Source organism: Lynx canadensis, chromosome D3 (genome assembly GCF_007474595.2).
Source record: "Lynx canadensis isolate LIC74 chromosome D3, mLynCan4.pri.v2, whole genome shotgun sequence".
NCBI classification, from domain to species: Eukaryota; Metazoa; Chordata; class Mammalia; order Carnivora; family Felidae; genus Lynx; species Lynx canadensis.
The window spans coordinates 4,226,338-4,251,655 of record NC_044314.2 but is presented as its reverse complement, the minus strand read 5'-3'; the positions used below and the strand labels follow the sequence as shown (position 1 = coordinate 4,251,655).

At 41.5% G+C, this 25,318-nt stretch overlaps 1 protein-coding gene across 3 annotated transcripts in view; it reads left to right on the top strand.

The window, feature by feature from the left end:
* Positions 1 to 25,318, top strand: part of ZNF407 (zinc finger protein 407) — a 457,064-nt gene that overhangs the window by 164,324 nt on the left and 267,422 nt on the right. For 2 of the 3 annotated variants that reach the window (XM_030336740.1, XM_030336741.1), the window contains one exon: positions 11,301 to 11,375. In XM_030336740.1, the coding sequence (XP_030192600.1) occupies positions 11,301 to 11,375 (75 nt within the window). Of the gene's footprint in view, positions 1 to 11,300; positions 11,380 to 25,318 lie in introns of those variants that run through there. The other variant, XM_030336746.1, reaches the window with a different exon arrangement.

Here is a 25,318-nt window from a genome sequence, read left to right as displayed (position 1 = left end):
CTTCCACCCTTCCTCCCCTTCTCCCTCCCTCCCTTCCTCCCTTTCTTCCACCCTTACTTCTTCTTCCCTCCCTCCCTCTCTACCACCTTTCCTCCCTCCCTTCTTTCCTCCCTCCCTCCATTTCTCCATCCTTATTCCTCCCTCCCCCTTCCTCCCTCTCTTCCACCCTTTTTCCCCTCCTCCCTTTCTCTCTCCCTCCCTCCCCATCTCTTCCCTTAGTCCCTCCCTCCCTTCCCCACTTCTCCTACCCTTCCTCCTTCCCTGCCCTCCTTCCTTCCTCCCTTCTTCCTTCTCTCTCCCACCCGTCATCCTTTCCCCCTTCTTCCTCCCTCTTCCTTCCTTCCTTCCTTCCTTCCTTCCTTCCTTCCTTCCTTCCTTCCTTCCTTCCTTCCTTCCCTATAACTATCCTGAACCCATCTAGAATTGTTTATTTTGGTTCCCTTCTAATTATCATTTCATCAATTATGGCAATCCTTATTCTATAGCTTACCACTAATACAGGTGTTTTACTAAATCCATAGTAGTCTTTGAGACAATGTAAGTGTCGTAACGTCATTGTGTCTTGTGTGTCATTGTTATTAACTGAGCCAGGGCCACATCACTCCTCATTGCAGAGCCTAGATTAGACCCAGGGTTTTCACTCGCAATTTCAGCAAGTGATTCTGTGCTGCTGCCTGTGTTGTTTCATAAACTTAGAAACCAAATACACTTTGTCCTTGATTTCCTTACTTATTTTGGCAAGTGACTTTTTAGTTAAAAAATGCGGACACAAGAACTAAAGAGTAATATATATGAATTTTAATTTGTAAGACGGAGAGAAGCAGTGGTACTCGAGTGCAGTGTGTGGGCTCTGATCAGACAGCCTGGGCTCAAATGCCGAAGGCCACTCCCTGGCTGTGCAGCCTTGTGGGGGCCGACTTTTACAGTATGTGCACGGGTTGTTAAAAGTGAGGTTCAGTAAGTTACATATATGTAGAGCACTCAGAACAGAGCTTGGTAATTTCCCTCCCTACAAATAAAACAAAAAACCTAGTAGGAGATGGCTTTTGTTACTATTAAGAATGTGGTTAATACTGGAAAATCTACATTTAACGTTCTTGGAAAGGTGTAACACTTATAATTCTGACAATACTAATAGTGATATTCTTATAGGACCCCTTAGCAATGACCTCTTGAGAAGGAGGAGTGCTGGGTCTCTGGATATCTTCCCGTCCTCCCCTATAGAGTGTGGGCAATGCCCTGTGGGCATGTGTGAGAGTTTGTGGGTTTATGTCACTACCTCGTGGTTTCTTGGAAGAATATGTCCGATTGCCATAGCTAACATTGCATTATATCTAAGAGCTCACTGCTGCTTTTGTGCACACAAAGCTTACTTTCAGGAGAGGTGTGACACATAGAAGAGTTTTTGGTTTTTATGAATAAACAAAAGTTTTGTTAAGTTTTGTTTCTTCAGGAAAATAATAATTAGAATTTTTGAATATTAAAGGACATTTGGTCATTTTAAATTTGGGGATGTCGATAATTTGTTTTTGGAGGAAGTGGTTTTATGTAAAATTGCAAGGGCAGATTTCAGATGTGGAAGTTCTGGGTTCTGTGGGATGATTATAACCAAAAGGGCATTGGCATTTCAAGAAATGGTATCGTAAGATACTTGGGAAATCCCGATAGACATAATTGGTTTGGCCTAGCAATGAATGATCTGGTGAAAGAGCTTGAGAACTGTAGTTTTCTTTTCTTTCCTTTAAAATTTTTTAAATGTTGATTTAATTTTGAGAGAGAGAGAGACAGAGTGTGAGCAGGGGAGAGGCAGAGACAGAGGGAGACACGGAATCGGAAGCAGGCTCGAGGCTCTGAGCTGTCAGCACAGAGCCCAACGCGGGGCTCGAACTCACGAACCCTGAGATCATGACCTGAGCTGAAGTCAGACGCTTAGCCGACTGAGTCACCCAGGCACCCCGAGAACTGTAGTTTTCAAGTGTTAACACCCAATAACTTCTGAACTTTGGAATAAACAAATCTCATGTAATCATAGATTTTTTTTCTTCATTTGCCACATAAAGTTTTTGATAGATTTGAATTCCTTTGAGAAACTTCAAGTTTTTTTGTGTGTTCATTTAAGTTAATGTGCTAATTAATAGGCCAGAGAAGTGGATGGAAAAAACTCTTACGTGAAGTCATGTTTAAAACAATGTAAATGAGAACCTGTTTACAAATACGTTTAGGATGATATAGAACATAATTCATTTAAATTTTTAAAAAATGTTTATTATTGAGAGAGAGAGAGAGACAGAGCATGAGCATGGGAGGGGCAGAGAGACAGGGAGACACAGAATCCGAAGGAGGCCCCAGGCTCCCAGCTGTCAGCACAGAGCCCAACGTGGGGCTCGAACTCACAGACCGCGAGATTATGACCTGAGCTGAAGTCGGACGCTCAACCGACAGAGCCACCCAGGCGCCCCAGAACATATTTCATTTAAATGTTACGCTAATGAAGTTTTAATACTTCAGTTAAGTGTTGATTTACTTTGTGCAGCATGTTTTACATTTTAGAAACAGCCATACCATGATCTTGGTTTCTGATACTTTGAGAGCAAAATATCTATTTTATCTTGATTTTGTTCATAATAAAACCAATGCGCTCTAACACCACTGGCCAGTGTTTTAATAACGCTTGGCATCTTTATGTTTATCTCTAAGCATAATTATTCTTGTTAACTGATTGCGTTGTGTTTATTGTTTTATCTGACCTGTTTCACTGGTCATTAATTTTTAGTTTTTATCTTCACCACAGGATAAGTGTATTCTTCTTAAATATTATAAGTACTTTCCTAATCTCTGAATTAAAAAATGAAAAACTAAAACTTCTATCCTACATCAACTACTTGATTTTTCACTCATTAGTTTCTAAAGAGTCCTGTTCATTTAGAACAGTATTTAATATGCTATAATGATATTCTTTGTGAATACTTCTATTTCTGTAGCATTTCTTTTTCTTTTTTTTCTTGTCTCCATGAGGCATAATCATCCTTTCGCAGGAGGCACAGAAAGGCAGAAAGAGCTCTGTGTCAAGGCCAGGAGGCGTGAATCTTGATTTTACGTCTTCAGCTTCTTTGCCACATTTTCTTGTAAAAGTCAAAGTCACTTCCCTTCTGGGAGCCCCGGTCCGTCCTCGCTCCGGTCACCCTGGTGGCGGCTGTGCTGCTCATGCAGTCGGTTGTGACAAGGCGCTGAGGGGACACGAGTGTGCCGTGTAAAATATAAAGCAGCATGTTATTTTTCACTATTAAAAATTTTACTGATTGTAGAAAAGCAAAGAACGTAAATATCTAAAACTAAATCTCATGTTAAGTGAATTTGACTTGTATTTGCTTCATGTCTGTGTTTGTATGTTTTTATGCTAGAGTACAAAAATACATGTACGTTTATATACACACATGGGATTACATTGTACGTAATGTTTTTGTCTTTTTTAATCTAATATGCCTTGAGAAATTTTCTGTACTTTTAATTGGTGCATAATATCCTAATATAATCATGCCATTACTATTGAGCATTTAGGGTCTTTTTATTTTTCAGTTGGAGTGCAGCTTTTTTCCCTTCATTTCCGATTCTTTCTTGAGGGTATATTCCAAAAATTGGGATAACTGGTTCAGATGACTATTGAAGACTAATATTTGCTCGCTTAAGGCTTGGTGCTTTATTCAGTTCAGTAGGGAATCAAAATGTTTATGACTGAGGTGCAGTATGAACATATTTAGGGACAGATGATGTGATGGTGGAATACGGGGTGAGTTGTGATGGAGAGCACCTTGATGCTTTCACACTCTAACACGGCTTGTTCTAGTGCAATCATAGGAGAATGAGAGAAGTATGTAATGTCTTGATAGGGAACAGTTGTGACCCAAACAACAGATGATTCGTGAACATGAGGATATGATTATTGAATTGGGCACGTGGTACAGGTGCTGGAATCAGGGAAGTTTGGAGAGACCGTTAGTGAGGGAAGGTCATGACTGGGGTCAGGCCTGTTTGAAGGTATTGTCAGTTCAGAGAAGGAAAACATGCCCCAGGAAAGGCCATGGTGGAGGTACGTATTTCAGACTCATCCACAACGGGGTTACGCTTGGTGCCCAGAAAGGAATTAGTATGAAGTAATTTGAAGTAAGAATGGTAATGTCATCCCGTGAAGGTAAGAGGAAGGACAAGAGTTGACAATAGTAGGAAGCAGGGAGTGTTCAGGGATGGCAAGAAGCACGTAATTGGAGATTTCAGGAAGTAGTCATGATCAGCACGTTTCCACTTGGAGGATTCACAGTAAAAGCTGCTTCTTTCTCTGTGTATACTGTGTTTTGTTTTTTTTTATATAAAACATGCTTGTATGCCACTTGAAAACATATAGTATTTTAGAAAATAAAAAGATACATTCAGTTGTTGTAGTGAATACTCATTACCTAAGAGTAGCCGTTATATTTGAGATCCTCTGTATATTTCCTTTCCTGGCCATCAGGAAGTATACCCACCATATTTCTTTGTGTGTTTACTTACTTATTTATTTATTCTTAAAGTTTTATTTATGTATTTTGACACACACACACACACACACACACACACACACACACACACACGGGACATGTGGAAGGGTCAGAGAGAATGAGAGAGAGAGAATCCCAAGCAGGCTCTGTACTGCCAGCACAGAGCCCGATACAGGGCTTGAACCAGCAAACTGTAAGATCATGACCTGAGCCGAAAGCAAGAGTCCGACGCTGTACCAACTGAGCCGCTCAGACGCTCCTTTACTTATTTATTTCCTAGTTTTGTGCCCCAAAGGAGCTTGGATTTAGTGATATCCCAGTAGCAGTCATCATAGGTAGCACCTAGATCTTGCTTTGTAAATACTACTCCTTACTATAAGAAACTGGGGCTGAGTCCAGTTCTACAGCAGGGAAAAGACATGGTGAGCCTGGAACATCTTACGCTGGAAAATAAGGAAATGCTCAGGCACCAAGAGGAGTGATGTCAAAAGGACTTAGTAGCTAGCTTTAAAGGGCCTCCATTGGCTAATTTTGGGACAGTGTGAGAATTACAAAGCATAATTATGGTAATTGATTGTGAAACATAACATAAAAGTGAAAATACAAAAGTCCATTTAAAATGTTCTTGGAAGGGAGCAAGGAGGAGAGCATGAGACAGTGAGGCATGTGAAAATGGTGAAGTTCTTTCTAGAAGAATGTCATTCTAATAAATGTAGAAGAAATGATAGAACATTGTCATTTTGCAACCCTTATTATAATGATTGTGATAGGTAAGATTAATTAATGAACACTGCTGCCACCGGGAGACCATTGTGGGGGAAGAAGATGGTCATATGTCCCCCAGTAGAATCACCTGAATTCTTTGGCTAATGGTCCGGCTTCTTCCACCTTCAGAGCCTGCAGTGCAGCTGTCTCTGGTCCCGGTCTCGTAGTTCTATCTCTCTCTCTGCCTCCTTTCTTCTGCCTTCCTCTTCCACTTTTAAAGGACACTTGTGATTGCCTTGAGTCCACCTACATAGTCCAGGATAATTTTCCTATTTTATTGTATTTATTTTATTTTTTAATGGTTTTATTTATTTTTGAGACAGAGAGAGACAGAGCATGAACAGGGAGGGGCAGAGAGAGAGAGAGAGAGAGAGAGAGAGAGAGAGAGAGACAGAATCCGACGCAGGCTCCAGGCTCCAGCTGTCAGCACAGAGCCCGATGCGGGGCTCGAACTCATGGACTGTGAGATCATGACCTGAGCTGAAGTCAGACGCTTAACCCACTGAACCACCCAGGCACCCCTCTTATCTCATTTTTAAAACTTTCTGAGATAGGCATTTCTGTCCCCACACTACAAAGTAGGAAGGAGAGGATTAGCGTGATTAAAAAAAAGAAATGTGTGGGCTCCACTCCCATGGTAAGTGGTAGAGTAGGCCCTGCTCTCGTTGCTGACTGCAAAACCCGTGCCTTTTGAAGTGTACATCCGGTCATGTTCATGTCCTGTTTCAGTGTTCCTCAGACTCTACAGCAGCATTTTCTCAATTGTGTCCTGAAGACAGAGTTCTAACAGATGTTCGTTCATCTTTATGACAAAAATATGTAGCAGTCCAGTAGGTTCAGAGAGAGCTGCACACATCTCCCCTCCCTTTCTTGGGCCTCCGTGCTCACAGGCTCCTTCCGACTGGGAGGCTGCAGTGTCTGACTCTCCCAACTCAGTGTTGCCTGGTGAGGCTTCACACCCCGCCCTCTAGCCCTCCCCTTTCGGAAACATCCCTGTGACTGTCCTGCAGAACAGTCATCTGCAGGATATTTGGCAAATGTTGAGAATCTGGATAAAATCTAAAGTTTTTGGCATGACTCATAGGACGCTTCGTGATTTAGAACTCTGCTGTTTTGTTTTTTTTTCCTTTGTTATCTCAGATTGGTACCTAATTCTCTAGCAATCTTTCTCGACCTTTCTGTGTTACTTCTTTCCCCATTGCATGTCCTGGTCCGTGGGCCTGGAATCTGCACGCCTTGACCCGTTTAACTGTTGTGTTCCGAGGCCTCTTTGGAACCTCGGAGTGGCTCCTGCTCTCTGTGGTCTCTGCTCGCGATCTTGGCGATTGCACCTAAACATTCTTTGTCATTGCTTGCTCCTCTCCTGTCTGTTCCATGGGTAGCCCTGAGTGCTGTTTACTTTGGAGTCCCCGGTGCTTACTGATGGTATTAAAACATGTGAACCTTTTAATTAGTGTTTGAATCGAATCACTTTGAATTGCATTGTAGCTCCTATGAACGTGGGGTTCCTACCACATTGCTAACTTGGCTAACTTCCTGCTAACGTGGCCTGATTACAGAGAGGTGCTGGCCAGTGGGAATGAGGTAGATTATCGGGAGGGGGGTAGTTAGGCCTTGAACCTTTGAGTTTAAGGTGGTTAAGAGCTAAAAGTGGCAAAGATTTGTATAACGTTAAGAATGTGTGAGTCACCATGCTCTGTGCTGTGCAAACAATGATCGTGTTCTCCTCATCACATCCTTATTAGGTAGGAACAGTCACTGACATCCATTTGATATATGAGGAAACCGAAGGCACCTTGTTGAGTCACATGTCTGAGCTTACAGGGTGAATTAATGCTGGACTGACAAGTGACACCAAGAAGTTCAGGTCCAGAGTCACATGTCTTGGTGGCATGCTGGGAAGGGGTTGACACTGAACACCACCTGTGAGACGTCTCCGTGTAGCCTGCGTTCTGGGCAGTGGTTAGGGGTGTGTGTGCCTGGGTGTTGGGGGCCCCGCTGGAGACCTGGGTAGGGGACTCGGATCCCTCAGTAAGACCTAAAGAGGGTGTACATGGGCTTGCCTCACAGTCGTGTGTTAACAAGTCCTGCAGATTCTTGTTGACCTACTGTGTTAATGTGTTTGGATTTTAACTGCTGAAAAGCACACACGTTCCTCTTTCCTGTAACCTGTGTGGCCTGCGTTGACCTGATGGTCAGAAATTCTCACACAGTTAGGTATTATATACCCTACAGGCCCGTCTTTGAGGAGCATGTGCCCTTGTCAGAGAGGCAAGGGACACAGGAATAACATGGCAGAGACTCAGGAGGCATACAGCTGCTGCTCGTCTTGGCTCGAGGCCGGGAGGAACACGGCCTGTGCACAGCTGACCTCTGGCCCCCCGCTAAACATCCTGACTTGCTGTGTGTTAGAGGCTCTCGCGTGCTGTGGCTCTAGGTTTCTGTTTCACATCCCTTTCCCCAAATTCATGACACTGTTTTATTTACTTAAATAGATCAATCAGATAGTCTTTGATGACTCTGAAGTGGAAATCATTCCGCAGTGATACGACCTAAGGGACTGAAGGAAGAGGCTGTGATTAGGTCGACGTATCGTGTAGGAGAAATCGGTTTAAAATTAGAAGTTAAAGTAAGAAATATTTGTACTGAGAAGTAGAAATCTATAGCTAGGATGTAAATGTTATTACTGTGCTGCTCTTTTGACATCAAAAGCAATTTTAAGTGATGCTATTTCAGGCAATTATAGATACTTGGAAATCAATCATATATAGAAAACACTGTTTTTATTATTTCAAGGTGTTCCTTCAGATTGTCAGGCATTTGCAGGTGGACGACCTCAGCGAGTGTATTCTAGCGTGCACCTCGCCCTTGACCTCCAGGCCAGCAGGTTCCCCTCTTGTTGGGTGCCTCCCAGAGTCTCCTGGCGGCCCCTGCCCTCGTCTCCTCCCTCCGTCTACTCTGCGTCCAGCAGCTAGGGGAATCCATCAGAGTGGGAGTCAGACGTGTCCCACTAGTGTTCAGACTGGGCTTCCTTTCTCACTGGAGTGTGAGCCTGGGCTGTCTGGCCTGTGAGGTTGTTGCTCTCAGGGATACCACACGGCCTGCCCTGCCCTATCCTGCCTTCCCCTGCCCTCCCCTGCCCTTCCACCTGCTCAGCCCTTGCCCCTTCCTCCCCTCTACCCTCCCCTCCAGGAGCAGGCCCCACACTAGGCTCATACTCAGCTGTCCTGGCTGCCCTTCCTTCTGTGGCCTGCTGTTCCCTGCTCTGTCCCCTGCCAGTTCCTTGCCTCCTTCCCTCACAAGCCACATTCTGGAGCCTCCAATGTAGAATTTTGATTCCAATATAGAATTCAGATCTTCCTTCTTCTTTTTGTTTATCCTCTTATCACTATTCAAGATGCTTGTTCTTGTCTGTTTCACTAGTGTTAACATTTTCTGAGGTAGGACTCGTAAGTGTTGCCTTGTGTGCATCGCATCTGTCTAGAACTGTTCCTTACCAAGCACGGGACTTGCTGTGTGCCCGCAGGAGTGCAGCGGGCTGGGTGCATCCTGTTGGAGGCTACAGGTGATGGAATGAAAGCTCCGTGAAGGCACAGCTCCGTCTGATGTGACATATTAGTGCGCTACACAGGAAGTGATCAGTAAATGTGGGGAAACACGATGGAGGCCAAAAGGCGGAAGTATTCATGAGGAAGAAGGCATTTCACTTGTATCACTTTTCAAATTTGCGGCTATTTTTGTTTTATTTCTGATGGCATCTAGATTTTAAAATTTCCAAAGCAGTTAATATGCTAAAGATATTAATGCAGTGCTATGAAGATGGCAGTGAAAGCTAGAAGACATTCAGTAATCGCAAATTGTTTGCAATGTTTTGTTCATGTAAGTTGGTAAGATTATTTTAGCCATGTTTGAGTTATATTTTTTAATCGAGGATGATACTGAGACTTTGATGCTACTTGTACTTTGTATAGACCGAATTTAAAGACTTTATACGTCAAGTCAGATTTCAGTTGAATGGACATTTTACATTTGGCTGTAATTGAGCTATATTTTAGTATTATAAATTTTTCCCATGATAAAAAAATTGTTATTCCTCCAAATATTTAGTGTTACAGTGAGCAGATAATTGAGAAATTATATTAGGTAGAAGCTTTCTCTCGCTGTGTACTTTAGTTTGCTCCCCTGTGCAGGGTAATATTTTTGTTTCCAGACTTAAAACTTAAACATTTTAATTAATAAAATTTTTTTTCATTTAGAAACTGCACTGTGGTTCTAAGCTCACGTCTCTTAAATTATACTTGGTCATGTAAATAAGCTTTGCTTTGCAACTTTGGGTTCTTAACCTTTGCTCTTTGCTATTAGCTTTATGTTTTTTTAATTATAGGAAAATAGAGGACAGTAGGGAAGTTATGCCTTAAATGGACTGTTGTTATTACTGCATTCTTTTTTAAGGAAATGAAAAATGTTATTTATTTTGTCCAAATCAAGCAGAAACAAATATAGAATATCTTGTACCATTATTCTTGCTAAGCATTTAATATCATCACTCTTTGATTCTTTACATGTAATCATTTTTCCATTTTAATGATTGATAGTGTGATCAGTTATTTATAGTTGTAAAGCATGTATTGTCTATATCTATTACCTAACATATAAAAAAGAATGAATGTCATTTTCAGTGTATACACATACATTATTTGAATAATGAAGTCACAGTCATTTAAAAAATGCAAATACATTGTTTTAGCCTCAAAACTGAGGTTCCCTAATATTATAGGAAAATAACCAAAATAGACCAGAAATGGGGGAAAAGAAACACACACACAAAAGAGGCATTCACAGTTTTAGAAATTGTTTCAGTCTTAGCTTTTGACACGTCTCTTCCAGAAGGCCGCAGTACGTTATAGTCTTACATTGCCCGTTTGTGCAAACATGTCCAGATGAATTCGGTGTTTAATGTTAAGAATCTTATAACATGCCAATTTGATTTGTAGCCCTTCATATCATAGAATGCTAATTAAAATCATATTTTTGCATATGTCATGCCTTTCATGTACATATGCAAATAGATTCTGTTGCCTTTCAGCTATTGGTAATTAACTTTATGAAGGACAGCTGTAATACATAATTAACAAAAATGTTTGCAAGCCCTTTTACACTGGAAGTTATAACATTAAATTTCTTTTTTTTTTTTTTTTTTTTTTTTTTTTTATCAAGAGAACCATTTTAGTCTGATGCTTCTGAATGAGATCTAAATTGTTTTAAATAATCACACGATGTAATTAAATTGATGTTGTACTGTATTCAGAAGGAGATAACTAGTGTTCCATGGACTGGGTGCTGATTCCTGTCCATTTCATATTTATGAAATCAAAATTGAATTACGTAAGCTGATTTGTGTATGAAATAAGATAGTGTGTCAGGTAATACTTTTTGTTTGTTTTAGTTATTGACATCTTCTTGGCACTTAAGCACATTTTTTTTTCTTTTTTTGCATGTGCCAGAGACACAATAAACATTTATAACATTTTTAAAAACCTTTTTTCAAATTATTACCATGTTTTCAAGGAAGCTTCATGGAAGCTATTCATTTTCTCTTTTATAGTCCCTTAAATATTTAATAAAATGACATTTTCTCAAACTCATTTCATGATTGAAGTGTGGGATCAACTAGGGGGCAGTGAATGTTATGTTGTGGTATTGCTTTATCTTTCTTCTGATGGTGAAGACAGTGACTAAGCTACAGTCATTGTTTTTGTCCCTGTTCACACACTCAAGTAAGAAAACAAACCATTTAATTTAAATTCACTTATTTCTTCTGGTCTTCAAATATCACAGTATATTTGATCTGTATGCAAGCATCTGGTTTACCAAGAACACCATTGTAATATGCACATTCCTGTTGTATTCATATATAAATGCCTGTTTGAAAATACTTTCTGGACATATTTTTAGTAGAGAGTTATGACTGAATTCTATAATTATTGTTATTTCTTTCTTTAGGGTTGCTTTTGTAATGAAGAAGCACTTAAATACTCATCTGCTAGGCAAACATGGAGTTGGCACCCCCAAAGAAAGGTAATTTTTGTTCATTTTTAAAAATTTAACAAATACAGTTATGTTTTCACTTTAGGCTTTGTTTAAGTGCCTTCTAGAATTTTTATCAAGTCAGTTCATCATGTTTGCATTTGTGGTACTCTGTGGTCTAATAATATATTTTATGTCATTCTCCCCCCAAAATTTAATGTCATTTTAATTTTAAAAATTATAATCTAAAAATATTTGAAAGGATTTAAGGGACTTTGAATTTGTGAAATAATCTTGAAACAGTAGAAAAGTTGATTTAGAGGGGATGACCTCTGCACATGTGTATGAATGGGCTAAAATAAGTATGTAAAAGTAAACTTGGTCTTTTTTTCCTGTATTTTTATTTTGAGGTTTTAAAATAATATTTTTAAATTCTTACTGTAATTAAACATTGCTGACACTAAAAAAGAAATACATCTTGTGTCATCCCCAAAATAATACTATAGTTGCCATGTCATGAAAAATAACACTACGATTATTATGTCATCAACTGCCAGGCCTTCTTTTCTCTTGCCACTGTGTCATAATTAGCTTCGGCACATATACTTAATTATATTAGGTGGGCAGAAATAGAACAATGTCAGCTCTCAGGTGAGCTTGGCTACTTCTGAAATTTTTAAATCTGTAGAGTGTACAGCTCACCCAGAGCTAGTAAAACCCTCTCTTCTTCCTTCAAAGACACAGTAGGTTGCCCCCAAACCCTCCGAGACGGCATCTCAAACTTTGTAGTTGCTCCTGGAAACTTTTGGTTTTTAATACTTTTTTAAGATGTCAGTCATGATGCAGATTGTTCTATAGCCCAGGACCTCCCAGGACTTCTTCCTTATTTGTAAATGTTTAATTGCCTTTTTAAAACATTTAAAATGCTCTTACCAATATTTTCTGTGTTTATAAGCAATTTACCTTGACACTTCTTTTGAGGGCATACCGTTTTCTTAGCGTTTTAGTTTGGATGTGACTACCGCCTCAAAATATGGAGTGTATGCCTGCTTCCTTTTTTTTTTTTATCTTTGGGTTTCTGGGACTTCTTTTGGTAGCATTAGATTTAATTTGAGCCTGACTGTATGTGTTGAACACCTCCCGAATGCATTATTCTTGAAATTCAAAAAATTCTATATTATTTAAATTATAATTCAAGAATTGTCAGAGTTATGTTTCTTGAGTGTTTATGAAAGTAGAAACAAAACTTTTGTAAGTACTATGTTTTTGTTGCTTTTACATGCATTATCTCATGTTATTAGCAGTGCATTATTCCAGTTTTATAGATCTAAGGACCAAGATTCAGGAATAGGCAATAATTTATTCCATATCTTATAGTGAATACATGTTAGAATTGTTATTATTCTGACTCTAATCCCATTGTTCTTCCTTGTACTAATTATCCACATTGAGAATCTTTATATACAGGTACTTAGGCTGTTTTGTTCACAAAATAAATTACGAATGATGAAAACAGTCTAGGTCATTTAATTAGTAAAAAGAAAATATTTCCTACCATATAACTAGTATATGTTTTGGACTCAAATTATATCATTTTGCCTTTTATTGAGGAATTGTAAAGGGTGAAGTAAGTGGTCATATTGTTTCATACTAATGAAAAATTGGGCACCTTACACATATTTTCATCCTTGAAGCCCTTAAGAGCAGTAGAAACCTCCTATGTATCATGACAGGAAATTGAAAAGCCAGGTGTACTATTTGGTTTTCCATTTACCTGACACGGTTTGGTCCTAAAATCAGAGAATGAATCTCAGGTGGGGAAAGCACGTCCCGTCTTTGGGGCCGTAACCCCCTACATAGTCCAGGGTGCAGGCCCCACCTCAGCTGCACATCTTCCATTGAATTGCTGTTTCTATTAACACCTCTGTGTCTCAGAACACTTGTTGTTTCCAGTATGTGTTTTCGGGGTGCTCCCTCTCACTGCATAGAAATGCGACGTCAGAAAGCCAGGGCCCCAGCAGCAGTGTCGGTTTCCAGTAGATGTGTGTAGCTGGGGAAGGTCCTGTTTAAGTAGCAAAATCTAGCACGGTCGGTGCCAAAGGGCTCTTTTCTTCCATTCCACCTTCTTCCCTGCCTTGGCGAGGGAATTGATGGCTGTTAATGGTTTTAGGACACAAAGAAACTCTTTATCAGCATGTTGAACCCTCACTTTGGGCATTACTGTTCTCAAAATTGAGTTAAACCTTTTTTTCTTACCTATTTAAAACATTAATGCCTTGGCTATAGTTTTGCAAGCTTGCTATATTTTAATTTCTCCAGGACAAAATAATCAGCTTACTTTTTTATGTTTTAAATTTGATTCTCCCCTCTTATGCGTTGCATATTATAGCAAATAGTAATAGAAGTTAGCCAAATAGGCCGTGACAATTAAATTAATAATGCATTTTGTTTGCAAGTATTTAGGCCTTGTGCTTTGACTGATGTATGCAAAAATGATAATTTATTACCAATAAATTCATGTACTTGCACTGTAGTTTGATGAACCAGTAAATTTTGTCAGCATGACTGTCATTAGCAACAGTAATTTAGATAATTTCAAATATATATGTTTTGACTTCATGAACACCTGAAGTGGTGGCCTGTGCGAGAACATAGTTTTTGTCCCTAAATTTGCCTGAACTTATTTTAAGGTAGTACATTACTGTGTTTCTGAAGTCTCATACACTTGAATATCAAGAACTCAATATAGCTACATCTGATTCACGTTCCAAAATAATAAACTCCAATTAATTTTCAAATTCATTCTAAAGTATTTCCTATTTTAAATAAGTAATTCTGTTCTTAATATAGTAAGCCAAAGTATCTTTATGACTCTTTGAATTTGCTAATAGTAATCTAGAAAACGAGCCTGTGCACAATTACCACAACTGAAACAGCCATAATAAGTCTATCTCTTGTGAAAGCCAGGCACATATAACAACAGAAGGAGATGGCCTTCCTAGTTCAGTGCTTGTGTGGATCTATAGGAGGAGGGAAAGGGCTCACTGGGAATCTCTGAATTTGTGGTGTCCAGGCACCAGCGGGAGGTATCTGCCCAGGCAGCATCTCAGGAAGGCTCCTAAGCCCCCCAGCTACTTTCACCCAGGGAATTTTAAATTGGATCCATGCATTAGACAGTCTAAGAGCTAAATAATTTCATGATCAAAGGAAGTGTACCTATTTTTTCGATTTATTAATGAATATCTACATCACAACCTTAGTGAAGCCACTTTGTAGGCCTCTACTCTGGTTCTCAGTCTCTGATAGAGCATTATTGTCAACATGACTGTGGGGGGTGTTTAGGCCCTAGGAGTGGGGAGGAGGCAGGGGGTCAGGGGTAGGCTCAGGGCTAATTAGTGCTTTTGTTCCAGTGAATGGGTTTCCCCCAGGCCTCCTTCAGATTCTTGAGCTGTGAGATTTGTGTTGGCCCTATCCCCTTTTATCAGACTCTTGGGATTGTGGTTAGCCATCTTGCTTTTAATGGTACCTTTGATCTTATTGCTAAGTAAAATCTTTCCCCCACACTTTTATACATGCCAGGTGTTACCTAGACTAAACTGTGGGGTAGAAATCCTCACAACTCTGATACTTGGTTCTAATTTCTTGTAACGCATTGTGACCAGACGTGACATCGTGGAGGCCTTTGGGGTCTACCTGGTCTCCTTTCCTTTCTCTCTCTTCTCATAAACTTTTATGTTTATATGTTAAAATTTTATGAAAACATCATTATTTCCTGCTTTTCAGTTTAGATGGAAAACATCACTCTTTTTCTTGAAACATGAAAGTATCCCAGACCGAAACAGTCCTGGGAAAAGCGTATATACTTGCACAGGGAGTTGCCTTTGAAGCTTTGCTGGCAGTGGTTTGCGTTGATTAGAAACTTAAGTTGCTTTTAAATGAGAAAATAATACCTTTTTATAAAAACTGTGAATGACATATATTTAAACAGACTCAAATTTTTCCTCTCAGAAGAGGATGAGGTTAATTCATTATTGTCATTTGATTGTCTGTTTTTAAAAGTTACCTTGGGCTAAGTTGGCACGTGATTCTTTAGTGAAGGACCAGAATCTTTCTTAGTGTTTATGCCTCATGATTTTCTGAGGGGGTAAATACTGTTTTCTGTCACTGAAATGGGTAGCTTATTCTCATGGATACACTGAGATACTTTACTTTGTGCTATATGCCCATCTTAGATCTCCATGGAGTGTTCTTTCTCCAACTTGTGGGTCACACTGTATGACTGCTGGCCTTGGGCCGTCTCTCCCCACCCCTGCTGCTTGTTGGCCTTCCCTCTTATTTCTTCTTACTCGAATGGTTAACAGAGCTTCCTTTCTGCCCTCCCTGTTGCTTTTTCTTTCTTTTCTTTTCTTTTCTTTTCTTTTCTTTTCTTTTCTCTTCTTTTCTTTTCTTTTCTTTTCTTTTCTTTTCTTTCTTTCTTTCTTTCTTTCTTTCTTTCTTTCTTTCTTTCTTTCTTTCTTTCTATTTGGCCTGATTTAGGAAAAATAAAGTGTTTATGGGCTCTTCTCTGATTAAAAAAAATACACACACACACACACACACACACACACACACACCCCAGAAATAACTCTTGAGCCACAGTGGAGGAAAACATGTCTTCTTTCCATCGTGGCTTGCTTTTTTTAATGAGTGGGAGATTGTCCTATTTTAATGACTTCATATTGCGTGAGCTCAGGACTCTTTCTCTGTCTTTTCCCATTTCTCCATCTGCAGATAGTATCCAGTGTAGAATTAGTGTCCTGTGATCATTTGACATGGTTTTATTGTGAACAAGTGGGATTGAACAGACAGATGGCCCTTCTAAATAATTACTTCTACGTGGAAAGATAGATAGAAGTCACATCAATTCATCTAAAGCCAAGGTTATTTATTATTTTTAGAAAATTTCCTTTTATACTTTACTGACTTAAACTGACAATTTATTAAGGTACACATGGAGATAAGTATATATTTTCCACCAAAGGTATCTTGTCAGCATCTGGGAATATTTCTCAATTAAACGGGTAATTTAGATGTTCTATGGTTGCTTCATGACAAATGTTTTCTTACTGAAATGGGTATTTTCTAACTCTGACTTGATGAATTTTCCTCATGAAAGTTAACAAAGTTGTCAGTGGTCTGGAATGTCAGTTCTCAGATCCTCATTTGTCTGTTGAAGTTTCCAACTTACTTTGGAGGGAAGAAATTTGGACCTACTTAGAGCTAACTGTCATGGCTCATCCCCAAGGAAATACAAATCCCTCTTTTCAGGCTCGTGTCTTCATCTGGCTCCTCAACGTCCGTGAACCAGGGCCTCCCCGCTCCCCCTTCAGCGGAGTGTTCGGAAGCCCCGCGGAGTGTCTGCATTCTGTACGTCCTCGGTGCGCCTGTCCGGCTGTTTTAGTGCTGTCGTCAGTGCGCCTGTCCGGCTGGTTTACTGCTGTCGTCGGTGCGCCTGTCCGGCTGCTTTAGTGCTGTTTTCGGTGCGCCTGTCCGGCTGTTTTAGTGCTGTTTTCAGTGCGCCTGTCCAGCTGGTTTACTGCTGTCGTCAGTGCTCCTGTCCGGCTGGTTTACTGCTGTCGTCAGTGTGCCTGTCCGGCTGGTTTACTGCTGTCGTCAGTGCGCCTGTCCGGCTGGTTTAGTGCTGCTGTCGGTGCGCCTGTCCGGCTGATTTAGTGCTGTCCGTGGTGCGCCTGTCCGGCTGTTTTAGTGCTGTCCGCGGTACGCCTGTCCGGCTGTTCTAGTGCTGTCCGCGGTACGCCTGTCTGGCTGGTTTACTGCTGTCGTCGGTGCGCCTGTCCGGCTGTTTTAGTGCTGTTTTCGGTGCGCCTGTCCGGCTGGTTTAGTGCTGTCGTCGGTGCACCTGTCCGGCTGGTTTACTGCTGTTGTCGGTGCGCCTGTCTGGCTGGTTTAGTACTGCCCTCGGTGAGCCTGTTCGGCTGTTTTAGTGCTGTCCGTGGTGCGCCTGTCCGGCTGGTTTAGTGCTGTTTTCAGTGCGCCTGTCCGGCTGTTTTAGTGTTGTCGTCGGTGCGCCTGTCCGGCTGTTTTAGTGCTGTCGTCGGTGCGCCTGTCCGGCTGTTTTAGTGCTGTCGTCGGTGCGCCTGCCCGGCTGTTTTAGTGCTGTCCGCGGTGCGCCTGTCCGGCTGGTTTAGTGCTGTCGTCGGTGCGCCTGTCCGGCTGTTTTAGCGCTGTCGTCGGTGCGCCTGTCCGGCTGTTTTAGTGCTGTCGTCGGTGCGCCTGCCCTGCTGTTTTAGTGCTGTCCGCGGTGCGCCTGTCCGGCTGGTTTAGTGCTGTTTTCAGTGTGCCTGTCCGGCTGTTTTAGTGCTGTCCTCGGTGCGCCTGTCCGGCTGATTTAGTGCTGTCCGCGGTGCGCCTATCCGGCTGGTTTAGTGCTGTCCTCGGTGCGCCTGTCCGGCTGTTTTAGTGCTGTTTTCGGTGCGTATTCCCTTCCTTCTGAACATGCTGCCGCCCGCAACCTCGGTGAGCACCATCGTGAGAGAGCCGCTTTCCTCCACTGTGTTACTTGCTTTCTTCCTGGTTTTTGTGATAATTGCTTACATTTAGGGATGTTTTAAGAAGTAACCTTATAAAAGTCGTATCTTTGTTACTGTGAGCTACAGGTTGCTGCTCATGAAAACAAGTCACATCTTCCTTGTGAGACTTGGGGGCCAGTTTCTCTCTGGTCTTTATTTCCAGGAAAGGTTGTGCCTTTCTGAAACAACTTGTCATTTTGGTCTTAAGCACCAGCAAATCCTGTATGTAACTGAGCTTTCCTCGTTATGTTTACTGCCGGGAAGCTCCGGGCTGGAGTCGTTGTCCGTGTCTGCACGGTGGAGTGGGCTCCGTGGTACACGCATTTCATGTACTTCTGTTACTTCGTGTTTCCTCGCTTTTTTCCTTCTGGCAAATTCCCGTTTTATGTGAGCAATATGTTTTAACCACCTCACATAAATCAATGCTCACATAATTCAAAGGAAGTTTTGCAATGGGAATTTTTGTAAAGTAGGGTCAGTACTTGGGACTGTGTATGCCTTCAGCTTTTGGTGTGGGGGCAATGTGTTTAGCATTGTGCAGTCCTATTAGACTTTTTTAAAACTGTCCTTGCCCTGCGGTATGAACACTTAATGTACTTCCTTGCACTGATTCAAATGGTGCTTTTTGTTTCTCATGATTATTTGTTATTTTGAAGACCGATTGCTCCTAAAGTTTGCTAAGCAGACAGAATTAGTATGTACTCGGCAGGGAAAGGGAGGATGCGTTTATACCAGGACATCCTCTCTCGTTCGGTCAGAAATGAGAGCCGCTCTTAGTGCCTCATGGTTATGTGATCACATACCTTCTTAGTGCATCATGGTTATGTGGATCAAATACCATATTTACCACTTTAAAAGAAATTCTCAAGTTGGTAGTGGAGGAATTCTAAGTGTTAGTGGTATATATATTTGTTATAGAAATGTAAGATTGTTTTCTGCTTTTTCTAAACTTTATTCTTTAGTTCTAAGCCAGCATTTTATCGAGTATTCATTTCTGTATTTAATTCCTGGGCATTAAAATATCATGAATATTATATGACTTTGTTTTTTAGAAGAGATTGGTTTTTATACAGTTGTCTATAATACACCCAAAGAAAGAGAAGAGCTACACAATGATACAGAAGAAGGTTTTAGGAGAGGAAAAAATCTTGCATAAGGTTATTATGCTGATAAAGGCATCTCATTTATTTATTGGCTTATTCTTTCTAATTAAGTTTACTTATTTATTTTGAGAGAGACAGAGATAGCACGAGTGGGGCAGGGCAGGGGCACGGGGGCGGGGGGAGAGAATCCCAAGCAGGCCCCACGCTTTCAGCGCAGAGCCCGACGCGGGATTCCGTCTCACAAACCTGAGCCGAAACCAAGAGTTGGGTGCTTAACCGACTGAGCCATCCAGGTGCCCCTGTTGGCTTATTCTTCCTGTAAACGTTTATTACTACAGTGACGGCTGTGTTCCAGAATCGAGATGGTATTGGTATTTGAAAATGATAACAGCTTCTGTTCTTACACCCCTCAGATTTGGGGCTGCTGAGCTGAGGTGCAGCTTAGACACATAATACAAACATAAAGGTAAGAGAGAATTCTGTGGGGGTAAGATTCTGATGGACAGACACTTGGGTGCTATTCCAGAGTGTCTGAGAGAGGTGTTATTTTAGGATGGATGGTCAGAAAGGACCTTTTTGCTGGGACTACATTGGAAGCGTAACGTGGACTTAGAGCCTTCCCAGCGGAGCACGGTGAGAGGCCCTCTGTGAGGTGTGTGTGAGCTTCACATGCCCTGTTTCCACGAGCCTGCAGTGGCCTTGGGCGTGGGGTTGGCAGAGAGTGGTAGGAGATGGAACCCTGAGACCACAGACTGTGCACTGTGGGGGAAACGGTCACCACTAGGAGGATTTCATTTAAGGGGATTATGGGACGGGTCAGGATGAGCCTGGGAAGCTGGGTTGGAGTCCGACTGAGAAGAGCCTTGAGCCCGGTGCCGGTGACCGTTCGCTCTGTATGTAAGAGAAAGCCAGGGAAGTTAGAACTCTTGGATTGTTCATCTGTCGTGTGCAGTGCAGACACCAGGGAGAGACTGCAGGCAAGTGGGCTAGCGTTGTCACAGCGACGTGCATCCGTGAGCCCTGTCTCCTTTCCCTGGCTGGCTGCCTGGGCCCTTCTCTTGTTCCAGCTCCAGTGTCCTTCTGCTGCATCGTGCTGCAGACCCAACCTGCAAAGAAGCCCCTTAATCGCCCGTTGTGTTTTGTTAGACGCGTTCTTTTCTCAACTCTATAACCCATTTTCTTCCCTTCTACATACTTTGCCTACTCCCCCTGCACACTCATACCGGGTCCCCTCTGTCCTGCTGGCCAGTCCAAACGTTCTGGACTCTCCGCCCGAGGCCCCGGTCCTTTATCAGTCCCTTTCTTGTTTATTCCATCTCTAACTGGTCTTGTTTTTCATCATATTCCTATGGAACATCCGTGAATAAAGAATAGATATGTGTGTGTGGTTAGAAATTCCTCTCTCCCACCACTTCCAGCTCCCAAAATAAGAAACCCAAAAGACTATAATAATACTGCATACATTATAATTATGTCATCTAGTACTACTTTGTGAGTTATTAGACCCTAGATGTATGGTTTAGTACTGAGAATCTTTATTCTCTTGTCTCCTCTCTTATTCCTATATTGAAATAAGACAATTGAATTTTGTGGCAATAGTGAACTGTCTATACCTTTTTTAGCATGAACGTTCAAATTACTTTGCATGTAATAATACATTGTTGTTTAATGTGACAAATTAATTTTTAAGGGATTTTTTTTTTTTTGCTACGCTTTAGTAATTCATTCAGATCTTGGATATGAGAATATCTGCTATTTTAACTTTTTTTTAAGGTCAGGGAATAAATGATTCCAAATATGATTGATCAAATATGTTAAATGTTCGGAATATAGGTGTTTTTCCCTGGCAGGCATCTAGAATATTTTTGGCCATTCTCTTCTTTTATTTCACTTAAATTACTTTTAGAACATTGGGGCTTATACATCTGGACTCTGACTAAAATATGCCTTAAGCTCTTATCTTTAATTCCCAGTCAGTGCCAGAATTAAAAAGAACAAAGGCCTATATGTTCACTGCAGCCTTCAATTATGCTTAATTACCAACTTTTACACAGTTTCATTATACAGTACTGACTTTTTGTGAGAGGTTCTTTATATTCATGATGTCTTGGTAGTTGCTTATAAAAGTCCAAGATTAAAATTTTTCCTGAGGAGTTTTCAGGAAACTTATAACCTTTCTGAAGGTAATTTTTATAAAGTTAGATCAAAGCAAATTTGATCATCCATTTTAGCAGATGAGAAACAAGGTGTTTACATTTCATTATGCTATGGAGCTCTGATAGGAAAAATCAAGGGTTTACGTAAGTTACTCTCTAAGATATTTCTCCCCATTTCTTGGCACTGGGGTCACTTGTATAATCAATTGTGAGCTTAAAGCAAAGGGTGTCTCCACTGGTTTTATGGCTCTGTTGCCCTTAGTATTCACAGGAGAAAACAAGCAGACTCCGATGTGCCATATGAGATGCGTTGACCCTATAGTAATGCCAGTGTTTCACCCAAGCACCGTCCTTCATTCCAGCCAATCCTTCATCCCCTTTCAGAAGAATCATGATGTCTTTGATGCTTACTAAAATGTTAGCACCTCCGCAGATTGAATCGTGTAAATGAACACATAGGTTGAAAACTGTCAAACGCTAGTACTTTTCTGTAAATCAACCTAATTTCATTTTGAGTTACTTCTAGCATGTGATCCCAACATAGAGACCTCCTTTTCAGAGAAAGTCCTTTTCATTGAGTTTTAATGTAATTCCAGTTCTTTTCTTGTTTTATGGATGATTTCCAGCATGGTGTAGTAAGCATGATATAGGAGTTGGGTCAAGACAACATGAAAAACTCCCGCCCACTGCCCTGCTGGAAGCCATGTCTCCGTGTCCTCTAGGTGGGTCACACGTATTGTCTGTTCAAGCAAGGTCCAGATTTTGTCTTATTGGAAATGCCCCCGTAAATTTTCACTCTCTATAATCACTTCTTCCCACCAAGGCCAGTGTACTATTTAACACATTCTACTTTACAGCGTATGCCCTGTTTCCACAGGAGATGATTTCTTGAGGACGTTGTTGGTGGCTTTCTTTCTCTGTCAGCTTTTCAGAGGGTGATTGACACTCCATGAATATTGCTGGATTTAAGATACTAAAATCTTCACTGAAATTTTTCTTTTTTGTAAGATGGCCTTTTTCTTTGCTGGTCTAATACATGATTTATGATCACACTATGAAGAAGGTATCACAGATTAACATAGTTTATGTTACTGTAGATGATCCTGCCTCTTAGTGTAACCAAGCTCAAGTGCATTCTTCTGAGTCAGTGTGACTTTCTCACCTTCTCATCTGTGATGCTGAGGACGACACCTGTTCTCAGTTGTCAGGGTTGTGGTGAAGTGAGCATGAATTTATAGTTCTACTATTATAAAAAATCACAGTCTATGTACGCGTAACATTTTGTAACTTAAAGAGTGCTTGTTTTTATTTTTTTATTTATTTATTTTTTCAACGTTTATTTATTTTTGGGACAGAGAGAGACAGAGCATGAACGGGGGAGGGGCAGAGAGAGAGGGAGACACAGAATCGGAAACAGGCTCCAGGCTCTGAGCAGTCAGCACAGAGCCCGACGCGGGGCTCGAACTCACGGACCGCGAGATCGTGACCTGGCTGAAGTCGGACGCCTAACCGACTGCGCCACCCAGGCGCCCCAAGAGTGCTTGTTTTTAGATGAATACGTATTAAAGGAGCTTTCAGTTGCTAATGTCTAAATAATATCTGTGCCCCTTTTTCCATGCTAATCTGGTTGAGCAAATGATTATGGGAAACAGCAGATTCAGCAGAACATACATATGGAAGTTTGTATTTAAATTAAACTCAAAGTTTTTGCATGTTAATTATAACTGATGATTTTCTTTTTCATTATGACAGCATTGTGGTGTTCACAATGTCTTTGTCTCATTTCACATTTATAAATCGCGTGACATGGATATGACACATATTGGCAGACTTACTGCTGGATATCAAGTCTTTTACATTTAGGGTTTTTTGGTTTTTTTTTTTTTTTTTTTTAAATACATTGTTTTGTGATTACTAGATTTTGAAGGTGAGGAAAATATTAACAAAGGATTTAACCCAATGCTTATTATTTTTTTATTCATACTTGTAATGATAACAGTATATGAACATATTTCAAAGCTTCAATGCATTTTTAAGTTTTCTCTTCTGTTAAACAGCAAACATAATGTATGTAGAATAGAACCGCGTAAAACCAAACAAGAGCATAGCTACTCTGCCTGCACCTGGCAGAGGGTCCCAAAGACCACATCAGTGACGAGGGACCTTCTCTGCACCTCAGAGAAGCCGTGGGCTCCTCAGCAGAGTAAATGTCTCATGCACAGAGCTACTGTACTGTAGGCCGTTGACTTCTGCAGATTTCACACTCATGATAGAGTTCATGTGCCAGTGGTCACACAGAATTTGAATTCCTCTGGACATTGTGGTTGGAATCGGACATGCTCAGAGCCACCGGTCAGAGCTCCTAACTCGGCTGCTGCTGGAGCCCAGCCTGCCCGCCTCGGCACTGCTTCGTCTGTTGTGTTCTTCCTGTCCCAGGTCTCCAGTGCCTCTCAGGAAGTGGTTAAAACCAAAACAGTTTAATCAAATGGTTCAACTGCTAGAGTTGATGATGATGAAAATAAGGAAAGAGTGAACAAAAATCTGAGAAGGTAATCATTCACAGCTGGAAGTTCGAGGTCGGGATAAATTAAAATCTGGTACACAGTGTTCTGATTCTCAGGTTTGGTGGTGAATCCACCGACGTTCATTACGTTATTGAATGTCTAAATAAAATGACACGGGGCCACTGATGGACCGACGATAATTTATTTCTGGCCCTGTTTCGTGCACCACGGTCTTTTTGGTAAGACGGTCACCTCCCACATTCAGATGATGCACCCCACGTGCTGGCACTCAGCGAAGAAAAGGTGGTGTGAAAATTTTTATTTAGTCGTCTGGCTAGGAAGAGAAGTGCCCCACTTAGTGCAGGAGGAAGCTTTGGTGAGCGCTGAAGTGACTGCTCTCTGGCCATGCCATTAATGCAAAACACCGGATGGACTTTCAACAAAAATGTCATGTGTTAGAAGATCATCACTCTTTAAAAATTTATTTGAAATATCAGTGTGAACTGTTAGTTTATGTGGCTATTTTACTCACATTTATTATGAGCAAAATTTGATTTGGAAATCTTAGTGTTCTTCCTTGCATAGCGCGAGGTTGACGGTGGAGGGACCCGCTGTCATTCGTGGCGTAGAGAAGCGGTTTCTGCAGAGCACGGCAGCTCTTAGAGAAGGGTCCTGAAGCCCACACACGTTCCTCACAGACAGACGCCGGGGTTCCCGGCAGCCGTGCCTGACCTTGCTTGTTAGGAGTCCTGATTAGCCTGCTGCAGTGTCTGAGAACGAAGCCTGGGCGAGCTCTGTCCCTGGAGATGGAAGGGTTTGCACCGAGAGACGGAAACTGTGAATTTCAATCAGAAACCGCCGCCTCCTCCAAGTGCCTGGTTTTCGCCGGCAGGGCTCTGCTTTGCAGTTGTTTTTCCCCTGGTTTAGCACCAGTTCCATCAGCCCTTCCTGTCCACTGTGCTGCTGAGGCCCCATCCGGACGGCCAGGGGGCTTTCCTCGGTTGTGACAGCTTGCTTCCGCTTGCTGCTCGGTGGGCGGTGTCCCGTCTTCGCACGTGTCCTCTGGGGACTGTCCTGGTTCCTCATTGTTTTGGTTGTGGAGACTTAGGTTGATGTTACTGCAGTAATGATGTTCTGAAGTGGAGTGGAGAGTTACTTTCTTTTCCTTAGTGGAAGGATTCATAGCTTTAGTAATGATTTTAGACCATATTTATAGAACCACTAAGATTCTAAAGGGGTAACTTAACTTTTTGAAAATAACTTACCAGCCTTTATAAAGGAGGTTATATTCTATAGGGCTTTCTAAGGGTCTCACTTCATGTGCCTCGCAGATGTCAATGCCTGGCTGTGTGTAATTTGTCCTGACACTAGGTAGCTTACTGCAGAACTATATAGATTTTTGGATTTAAATTTTTTTGAACATTTTTATTTAGTTTTGAGAGACAGAGAGAGACAGACCACGAGCAGGGGAAGAGGCAGAGAGAGAGGGAGACACCGAATCTGAAGCAGGCTCCAGGCTCTGAGTTGTCAGCACAGAGCCTGATGCCGGGCTTGAGCCCATGAACTGTGAAATCTTGACCTGAGCTGAAGTCAGATGCTCAACCGACTGAGCCACCCACACACCCCAATTTTTGGATGAAAGGGAACCGTTACATTTCACAG